Below are 11,119 nucleotides of genomic sequence, written 5' to 3' on the forward strand. Positions count from 1 at the left end.
CTTTAAATTATTATGGAAGACAAACAACATTTCCTCACCCTTGATATAAATTGACAACACCCTTAGATGTACTGAATAGAAACTATTCAAATGTCTCATAGGACGTCCTACACCATACCATTTGTGTGTTACATCATACTTAGAAGCAGCAAGGCTTGTACAAAGTGGAAAAATCCAATGTTTGGATAGGCTCACTGCCAGCAGGGGCAGGGCCATCAATTGTGATTGGTCTAAACTTCTATAAGCATCCTGCTCTATTACCTAACCAAGAGAGAGAGGGTCCAGCAGGGAGGCAACATGGAAACTGCAGGGAGAGTGAGTATGTCTTATGTATAAGTTTAATGCTCCTGTGAATATTTAAACTGATTCGGTCTGTTTAATACACCCACACACACACCCACACACACACAAACAAAAGCTTTGCTCATATTACCAGGCCGTCTCCTCTGTTCAGTGTTTATGGAGCTGATGTTAAGTTTATAGTAAAGAAGGAAGGAGGGTTTAAATCTTGCAGCTACTGGAATACAACTGATTTTTAAATTTGAGAAAGAAAAAGAAACATTCTCTCTGTTGCTTCTTATTTCACAATAAAAGGTTTAAAAATCCTAGGAGAGCTTTGTGGGTCTGTGAGGGATTTAACTATTTGTTCTAGCTGAGGCTTCATGATGTTGCAACATGTCTGTAAAAGGGTCAAAGTTTGATTTGGAGACGGTTTTATGGGTGTGTTGTAATGGACCTATTGGGCAATGAAGTGGGAACCCCGATGGTGACCTTGATGGTGAGTTAAACAGAATTTTCTCGTGACTGAAGAATCACGGCTGCTTCCACTAAAGCACTGAATGGGTTAAACGTCCAGAGAGTTGTTATCATGAGAGATACCAGGCCCGCTCAAGTTCTTGGCTGTCTCGTTGAAGGTTATCCGGTGCAAAGCAGCAGTAGCATGGAAGGCTGGGGAACCTCTTGTGATGGAGGAAGTGGAAGTAGCGCCCCCTAAAGGTGGAGAAGTTCGTCTCAAGGTAAGAGATCATGGCTGATTTGTTGCTCTTGTACATCCAGGGGCGTAGCTAGGGATTTAGGGCCCCCAGAAAGAATATTACACAGAGCCCCCCTTAACAAGCTAGCCAAGCAACAAATGTTGCATAATTTTTACAAGTATCTATGCATTTTAATGTTTTTTTAATCACAATTTCCACATTTATGAGCAGTCATTTAACTATGGTTAAATTAACCCTCAGGCCGTCTTTTACAAAAATCCCACTCTCTGAATGAAAAACCTTTTTTTAATTTTTGGGCCTCAACTCCAGTCCTCATCATTTATAGCAGATGTGAATTATTTTTCATAATTTTAACCCTATAAGTGCCAGTTTATTTACATAATACCACATTTTCTGACATAAGAAATGAATTATTTTCTATTTGAAAAATGCAAAGCAGATTTTTTTGTGTGTGTGCAGGGATTATCAGTCTTAGATATGTCAATGATTAGCAGCAACACTGATTCTGACATACTATTAAGTTTTGTGTAATAACAAAAAATTGTAAAAAAAAAAAAAAAAAAAAATCACACTCTGCCTCTTAAAGCCCTTTAAGGACATTGGATATATTTAGAAATATTAAACATGAAAGAAAAAAATATATATATATTTTTTACTTTTGGTCTTTGACTCCAGTCCTCAACATATATAGCAAATGTGAATTCATTTTCATACTTTTAATTTTTCACCACACTTCATAGAAAACACCCAAAGTAGTTTTAGTTGAAATAAATCCCCTCATAAGATAATATCTACTTAATTTACTCAGAATAAAGTGTGGAATTTGGAACCCCAAATCCAAAAAAGTCTGGGTGCTGTGTAAAATATAGATAAAGGTCTGTAAAAATGTCATGATTATGAGATAAAAAGTCATAATTATGAGTTAAAAAGTCAGAATTAGAGGGAAAAAGTAATAATAATGAGATACAAAGTCAAGATCATGAATTAAAAAGTCAAAAATATGACATTAAAAAGTTATAATTCACTAAATGACTTTTTGTCTTATAATTTTGACTTTGTATCTTTTAATTGTGATTTTTATCTTATAATTTTACATTTAATCTTATAATTATGAATTTGGATTTCTTCTTTTTTATTTGCTTGATTCCACATTTTCTTTTGTAAGTAGCAGAAATGGGCTTCCATCTTCCTATGATAAAAAGTGTTTTTTAATTTAATTTTTCTTAGTAATTAGTGTCATTATTGTATCAAAACTGACTAAATGAATAGGTCAACAGACTGAAATTTGTATCAAATAGAGTAAAATACAATCGGGGGGGGGCTCTCTCTTAAAAATGTCCAAATAGTGTGGTCCAGCACTACAAACTAATGTAAGTAAATTTAATTTAGCCACAGTAAAAAAAAAAATGCTCATAAATTGGGAAATTATGGCTAAAAATACACCCAAATGCATATATATTTGTAAAAATGATGCAACATTTGTTGCTTCGCTAGCCGGCTAAGGGGAGCCCTGTGTTATATTCTTTCTAGGGGTCCTGAATCCCTAGCTACACCCCTGGTGCAAAGAACAAGGCTGAAGGTCAGGATGCTGGGGATCCTTGGTCCCTTATGTAACACTGCATTAAAAACAGGCTTAAAACATGCAAAAATTTAATTTTCTGTCAACACAGGTCACCATACATCCATAAATGCAAGTTAAAGCTGTTTTATGCAAAGAAAAAGCCATATGCCAAGGGTCATCAAGTACATTTGCATAAGGGCCTGATTAAGACTTGACAAACAAAAATTAAATGAATATTTTGGTCTGATTAATATATTATTGTATTATTATCTTCAAAATGCAGGCAATTCTTAGGCATTGCCAGTGAGATCTATCCTTATTATCTATAATGCAGCAGGCCACAAGGAGACAGGCCTGACCACAGAATCAGCTGGGCCCCGGAGAATCTCAGAGAATGGGCCCTAGTTGTGATTTAGCACCAGAATGAACTCATTTTTGACACTTAATAACCTCTTTTTACTACTTCATTCAGGCATTTCTGCTACATTTTTAGCCACTCTTAACCCATTTTTGCAGCTTTTAGACCAATCTTTGCCACTTTTTGCCCATTTGGCCACTGTTTAACCCACAGGTGTCAAACTGAATCACAGCAGGGAGCAGATTCTGAATTTGTGTCTAACCTGAGGGCCTAACACGGTCAATATTTAACCATAGACTGTCAACCTAAATGATTTTCTGATTAAAAGGTCAACATGATAAGTTAAAAACTCAAAATTTAATTAATCAATCATCATTAATATTTCTTCTTAAGTTTTTCTATTCTAATAGGATTACTTCTTTTTGATGCCGCCTAACTTTGTTAACACCACCTGTCACCCATATCCTCACTACTGGGAATGATGGGTACCTGTCAATCATTCCCATCCTACCTGTCAGCAGACTACACTCCCTCTATGATGGTGGAGTTCAACAATTTTGACTTAACTGTTCCTCAAAAACACTAGCCACAGCTTATCACTGTGGCTTATTTTATTCTTATATCCTGCATTTGTTTTTAAGCACATAAGGTCATTTTAACTCCCCTCAGATGAGGCTGAACATTCAGCTTTGGAGCCCCCTAGTGGCCTGTGGGGCCCTGTGCATTTGCATACGGGGATGTGGGCTATTGCTGCCAGATTTAAAATGAGCTATTTTACATGAAATGGTAAAATCTCTTAGTTTTATCATCTGATATGCTGTTTATCCTGTATTGTGAATAAAATATAAGTTTAGAAGGTTTATAGATTATTACATTCTGTTGTAATTTACATCTTCAAACAAAGCTCCAACTTCTTTTTGGAATTGTGGTTGTATTTAGGCCCTATGTAATAATTTATGTGATTTGAATCATGCTTTTATTAACTTCTACATAGTTCTACAGCAAAAATATATTCTTTTATTTGTCATATTCTCTTATGTCAGATTGTGGCGACAGGGATCTGTCACACAGACTCCTACACACTAAGCGGCTCTGATCCTGAGGGGGTGTTTCCTGTCGTACTGGGCCATGAGGGAGCCGGCATAGTGGAGAGTGTTGGAGAAGGAGTCACCAAGTTTCAACCAGGTTTACTTCCCTTCTCTTTATTTGGCAGAATATACTGCTGTGAGGAAATGATATCAAACATGGCATACTTTTTTGTGTTGTAGGAGACACTGTTATACCCTTGTATGTACCACAGTGTGGGGAGTGTAAGTTCTGTAAAAACCCCAAAACCAACCTCTGTCAAAAGATCAGGTAATTGGCCAAAGGCAGCACTCTAAAAACTATGCAGGCCACAAAGTGCTGCCCTGTACAGTTTTTAACACGGTGTCTTGTTCGTCAGGCTCACTCAGGGCAGAGGTTTGATGCCAGATGGGACAAGTCGTTTCTCCTGCAAAGGCAAGAGCCTCTTCCACTTCATGGGCTGCAGCACATTCTCTGAGTACACCGTGGTGGCTGAGATCTCCTTGGCCAAAGTGGACAATAGAGCGCCTTTAGACAAGGTGTGTCTTCTGGGCTGTGGCATCACCACTGGATATGGAGCTGCATTAAACACAGCCAAGGTGAGACCGCCTCTTCCCCTGATGTCACTATTAGCAACCAAAGCCAGTCGCTTATTCCCAGTATGGGCCAGTCTCAAGGAGCGGAAACTTTGGATTGAAAAGCAAACCAAAGTTTATTCTTAGCTGCTGGGCGACTCTGGTTTTGTAGGTAGAGTTGGTCGTCTTGTAACTGGAAGGTTGTGGGTTTGATCCCCAGCTCCTCCATGGGCCAATGGCATTTAAATAAATAAGCATCAGTTTGAACGGGATTAGCAAATACTGATGGCCAATGCTCCATAGCAACCTCAACCAACAGTGAGTGAATCGGTGTGACCTGCAGTGTAAAAAACACTTTGAGTAGTCAGATGACTAGAAAAGCACTACATGCTCAAGTCCATTAAGAAACTTAGTGTCTTCACTGTCTTTCCCCTCATCATGATTGGCACTGTCCATGATCCCCTCCATCTTCTGTGGGCCTGCACATGAAGAAAATAGAGGGCCATAGATGAATCTACTAACTTTGCAAAGCAGATGGATTCGCCTGTTTCTATGTTTCTTACTGGTGAATCCAACTTGTAAAGCTCCCGTCGGAACAGTTTGGGCCCGGTTAGAAAGTCACAGGGCCAAACAGTGTTGAGGGGGCAGTACTTTTGGGCGCGGCGGAGTCATGACCCAGGCAAGCAGCAACAAGAGGCCGGTGCAAGTATGACGAAAGACATTAGTGTGGGTGCTGCCACAACATTAGTTTTATCAGAACTTGACGACATTTCTTTGTTAAAAGAGGAAGAAAGAACAGCAGTGAGTTTTTTTCTTTCAAAAACAACAAGAGTCATGTACTGACATGTCTACAGTCGCCATGGTTTGTGTTATGCAGCTTTCTATGGAGTTTACTCCTCAGTAGAGGCTACATCATGTGTTTTGTTGCTGTGATTGGCCTGTAAAGATGTGACAGACAGAACACTCATCCAATCACCCTCTGAGTGTTTTTTAAAAGGCTCTGCCTTTTCCCAAACACTTTCTATGGGAGGTTTTCGAGACAGATGCGTGAAACAAATACATCTGGCGTGTCAGATTATGAATCTACAAGTCCAAATCAGGTGTTTCAGTGTTGCTGGATTTGACAGCCTTAGGGCGATGCCATCTCTACCCCTTAGCCCTTATCTTAGCCCTACCCCTTGGTTTTGCGTGTTCACGTCAGGTGAATTGAGGGCTAGGGGTAAGGGCCCAGGGCTTTATAGCCCTTGAAATGACTATTTTCCAGGACCACACTTGAAACCAAGGGGTATGATGAATTTCTCTCCATGGACTGCGTTCACTTATGAAATGGCACAATGGACTACGAAGGAAGCGTGTAAATATAAAAATATTTTTGGCATAATGATTATAGAAAACATGACAGTTGTGTTCTCTCATATATTCAATCTTTGACTACTGGGAATGGGTGTTCGTTGTATTGCAGTATGTAAATGTGTAGACCAGGGTTATTAACTGTATAAATGTACAGAGAAGATCAACACAGAGATCCATAGTATGAATGAGATGGTCGAAGCTTTATCGTCACCTCTGATGACGCAGCTGTTTATCGACAATTCGTGATGATGAGCAGCAATCAAGTGGCGTCTCGTTTCTTCAAGGAAGGTTTTCACCCCTACCCCCTACCACTCTGTTTCAAGGGGCAAGAGGAAGGGAGGGGAAGGGCTAAGGTTTAAGGGGAAGAAATGGGATTGGCCCTCAGTTTGTCTGCCTATTTCATATTGCTTTGGATTATATTGTCGGCCAACCTGGCAGCTCATATCTAAGAGGCAGTATCAGTAAGTCAGTCACTATCATCTGGTTTTTAATGTAAGCTTGGACATATTCACATGATAGGATTTAGCACAACACATTGCTGTGCCTTCAACCTTACACAGCTGAAGTTATTATTTGCATAGATTTAAAGTATTTCAACATAGATTTACAGTAACTTTCCACCGTGAGCCACCCTGTGCCTACATTGTTAACTAAAAGGCAGTTAAAAAAAATCTGGCCGTCGAAGCAAGCACATGCAAGATGTGTATTCAGAGGCATTAAAGTTATAATCCTTTTTATTCAACATCAACACCCTTTTCAGCAGTGCACCGTATGATTAATAGCGGCAATAATGTGCTGACCTGTACCTGCCTCCTCGTTCCCTCACTCTGCAGGTGGAGGCAGGATCAACCTGTGCTGTGTTTGGCCTGGGGGCACTGGGTCTCGCTGCAATCATGGGCTGCAAAACAGCCGGGGCGGCCAGGATTATTGGAATCGATCTCAACCCTGACAAGTTTAAAACTGCCCGAGAGTTTGGTGCCACAGACGTGGTGAACCCAAAGGATCACAGCAAGCCAATCCAAGAGGTCCTGGTGGAGATGACTGATGGAGGCGTGGACTACTCCTTTGAATGTGTGGGCAATGTTGCAATCATGGTGAGTTTGCATCAGGCTTTAATAAGACTACAGCTTAACACAACTGAACAATTACAAGTTTATTAAGGGGAGGCTTTGGTAGCTGATGGTTGATGTGATTTTTCACTGATGGTGTTTCTTGATGGCAGAGGGCAGCCCTGGAAGCCTGCCATAAAGGTTGGGGCACCAGCGTCATTATTGGGGTGGCAGCGGCAGGACAAGAGATCTCCACCCGACCCTTTCAGCTGGTGACTGGCCGCACCTGGAAGGGCACTGCTTTTGGAGGTAAAAAGTGACATATCTTTAAATGTTAATTTGTTAAATGTTAAAATAAATGGCAGTCAACTAAGAATATTCACAAAGAAAAAGCCTAAAATGTATACTAAACACTCAGAGGCAGTAAATTTGCATCTGCAACACTAATATTCATTTTAACTTTGTATAATCACTTACAGGTGCCACTTGACATATTTTCACATCTCATTGAAAAATAATTTATGATACAGTTGCATTGGGAGATACTTAACTGCAAAGCACTTCATATTAGATGTCAAGTTCGGTTAATTTCCTGCTCAGAATTCAGACACCTAGGAAAAGTCTGGAGCTTAGATTAACTTCTCTTTTGCATACTATAAATGACAGCAGGACGGCCCATGATTGCAGCTTTGATATCAAGAGCTAAAAAGATGACTATGACAATCAATCTGCCACTTTGATCCAGACTAAATACTCAAAATTAGATATCATAACGTATAAATTAGCATTTTATGTTCTAATAAAGATATATTCTAAGCTCAGAACGCAAGATTACATCATACATATCTAAGAAAACCCACCATAAAAGCCCAGAATAACCCAGGCAACACATAAACCAAACTATTTTTAAAAAAATCACTTGTATTTATGCACTATGTGTAGAGTGTGACATTTCTGCAGCAAAAAACTGCATCAAAACAGTATTTTGACATATTTCAGGTTAAAAAATGTATTGCACTGTCTGCGATTTGAAAATTGCAGCAGGCCAAATTGCAATTTAATCTAATTTGCAGTTAATTGCCCTTCTCCATAACTAAGGCCTTTTAATTATTGGATTTTATGTTAGTCTTTAAATAACAGAACTTCATCCAACAGTAAACTAAAAAAAAAAACATAAACAAGCTCTCACATACCATAAGCCACTGATCGTCAACCGGCGGCCTGGGGGCCATATCAGGCCCTCAAAGCTTCATGTCTGGCCCGTGAAAGAATATTAAATTAAGAAAAGGAGGAAAAGAGGATGTTGTGGTTTAAGAGTAACCTTTGGCTTTAAATGACTGCACTGGTTATATCCATCCCACAAACAATTAATATTGAAATAGTTTTACAATGACTTAACATTTGTTGTTTTTACAGAAACTCACCATTATAATCAGTAGATATTTAATGAAGGGTTAAGGGTGGCAGAAAGAGAGGTGAAAAGGGGTTAGAGAGTAGCAAAAATGGGTGATAAGTCGCAAAATGGGTTGCGAAGTGGCACAAAGGCACAAAAATTGGCAGAAAATGTGGAAAGGGGTTTAAAATGTGGTAAAAGAGGAAAAAAAGGGGGAAAAGTATCAAAAACTGGTTATAAAATGACAAAAAATAGTGCAAAAAGTGATGAAAAGGATTAATAAATGGCAAAAATAGAAGAAAAGTGGCAAAAATGGATAAAAGAGTGGCACACAAGGGATAAAACATGCACAAAAAGTAATTTAAATGGGTTAAAGAATGGCAAAAATTTGGTTATAGAGGTAACAAGTATCAAAAATAGGTTTCAAAGTTGCAAAAAATTGTTGAACAAAATGTAATGAAAAGGGGTTAAAGAGAGGCAAAACAAAAAACAAGAAAAGTGTCAAAAATGAGTTAGTACTGGTACTAAATCACAACTGGAAAGGACCCATTCTCTTGGATTTTCAGGGGTCCAGCCAACTCTGTTGTCAGGCCTGTCTCCTTGTGGTCTGCTGCATTACAGATAATAGGGACGGATCTCACTGATAATGCCTTAATGTGTCCTGTGTTTTGAAAGAGGAATCCTAATACTACTACAATGATATTTCAATCAGACCAAGATACTTATTTAACTTTTGTGTATTTGAAAGTCCGGCCCCCAGAGTTTCTGTCGAGACTAAATCTGGCCCTTGTGCAAATGCAGCTGATGACCCCTACCATACGCTCACATCCCAAAAAGCAAAATAAAAAACCCCTAACAATGTTAAATTCCTCTAATCAATGTCAGTCTACAGTTAAACATTCTCTGTTACTGTTAATCAATAAACAGCTTTGCTCTCATGGTAACACATTATGCTTCTTCATTAAATGAACCAACTGACCTTTTTTTCAGGGTACAAGAGTGTAGAAAGTGTTCCCAGGCTGGTGGAGGAGTACTTAAATAACAAACTCAAAGTTGATGAGTTTGTGACTCACACTCTGCCCTTTGAGAGAATCACAGAGGGTTTTGATCTGATGCATGCTGGGAAATGGTAAGATCTGATTTAAGCTGCTTTCTTGACTGTTTGTTAAGATTAAGTGTGTAGAGCCCCTGGATTATGTGTGTCCTGGGTCTTCTTGCATCAGTGCTGCCCTCTGTTGAGGACAAGTTTAACTGTTTTGAGATGTATGAGGCAAGATAATATAATAATTAATGCCATGAAAGACATTTCTATCACCGACTACTTGTTCCGTCACTTATGTGTAATGTTATAATTTAATTTTATATTCCTTTTTCAGCATCCGAGTCGTCCTTCAGCTCTAGGTGCAGAGAAGCACATGAAAACCATGATCTCACTCCATGTTTACCCTGCTCACTTGAATAAACAGTTTTGAAGTCACTGTTCAGGTCTGTTTTATTTTAACAATGCACAATCAGATGCCTTTGATCAGTGTTTCCCCTGAAGGAATACCCCGACACAGACAGAACATCTTGAGAAAGAAAACAGAGGAACCAAAACAAGATTATTTTGAAACATCTTTGATCTAGGCTGCATGAATAATAAGAACAGCAACCAACAACCAAACTGCATCAGCAAAAGGTTGATACTGAAAGTTTTGGGTGATTCTTTTCTGAAACAAGAACATTAAAATCTGACTAGGTTATTTGAAGTTTGTGGAGTAAAACTAACCGTACCACCAATTTGCAAAACACATCACCAGTATTTGATCATCTGTCTTGGCTTGCATTTTTATTCAGTAAGGTTGGAGGATTTTGCACCAAAAAAAATAATCAAAAGATACCTCGTACTCATATCATTCCTTGTTAGTCGGCAAACAGAATGTTAAAAAGAACGTGTTTACCAACTGCTTGGTGAAGGATCTGTTGTAGAAACTCAAAAGCAACATGGTACTTTTTTCCTCTACAGCCAGGCTTTTCGATCTGAGGCCCTGGGACCAGATCAGGCCCCCAAGGTCATTTCTAGTGGCCCTTTAAAGATCCAATATGTAGAATTTCTGCCGCTAAATATCTATATTAATTTAAAAAGCGACCATTCCTATATTATACTTTTTTTACCCTATGTCTTACAGTATGTCAGTTACTTCCTAAACCTCCATGGCCTCCTTCTCTATGCTGGGTCTACGTAGTTTTGAATTGAGGACTCTGTTTAATCAAAATGTCACAAGGTGGATTTACTAAACAGAAAAACCAACATTTGATTTTCCTTGGTTTCCTCTCTCAGGCCCTTCATATAGATGCTTTTTCAGGAAGTGGCCCTCATTACAAACTCCCTGCTCTACAGCATAGACAGCAAAGGCCTGTGGCTCATTTAGCATCTTGCAACCATAGTTTGTTTATATTTGAAAGCTGCTTTGGCATTATCAAATCACATAATACATTATCACCTTGTATTACAAATGCATCCCTACAATGTGAATAGTTATTTAGAAACCCTAACCTTACAAAGCAGATGGATACACCCATTTCCGTATTTCTTATCGGCAAATCAATCTTGCAAAGCTCCCATCTAAACAGTTTGGGCCCAGTTAGAAAGTGACAGGACCAATCAGCGACGAGGGGCAGCACTTTTGGGCGTAGTGGAGTCGTGATGTACGCAAGCAGCGACAAGAGGCCGGTGCAATTACAGTCGTGTGCTGACACGTCAAGTCACCATGGTTCACGTTATGCAGTT

General features: G+C 39.1%; 1 protein-coding gene across 1 annotated transcript; it reads left to right on the plus strand.

Annotated features, from left to right (window-relative positions):
* Positions 1-277: 277 nt before the first annotated feature.
* Positions 278-9,827, plus strand: LOC121525763 (alcohol dehydrogenase class-3 chain L). Its single transcript, XM_041811881.1, has 9 exons — positions 278-315; positions 915-1,016; positions 3,958-4,099; positions 4,183-4,270; positions 4,359-4,578; positions 6,741-7,001; positions 7,130-7,265; positions 9,340-9,478; positions 9,726-9,827. The coding sequence occupies exons 1-9, from the start codon at positions 298-300 to the stop codon at positions 9,748-9,750; spliced, it is 1,131 nt and encodes a 376-aa protein (XP_041667815.1). The 5' UTR covers positions 278-297; the 3' UTR covers positions 9,751-9,827.
* The last annotated feature ends 1,292 nt before the right edge of the window (positions 9,828-11,119 follow it).

This window comes from Cheilinus undulatus, linkage group 18, assembly GCF_018320785.1.
Source record: "Cheilinus undulatus linkage group 18, ASM1832078v1, whole genome shotgun sequence".
Lineage (NCBI taxonomy): Eukaryota > Metazoa > Chordata > Actinopteri > Labriformes > Labridae > Cheilinus > Cheilinus undulatus.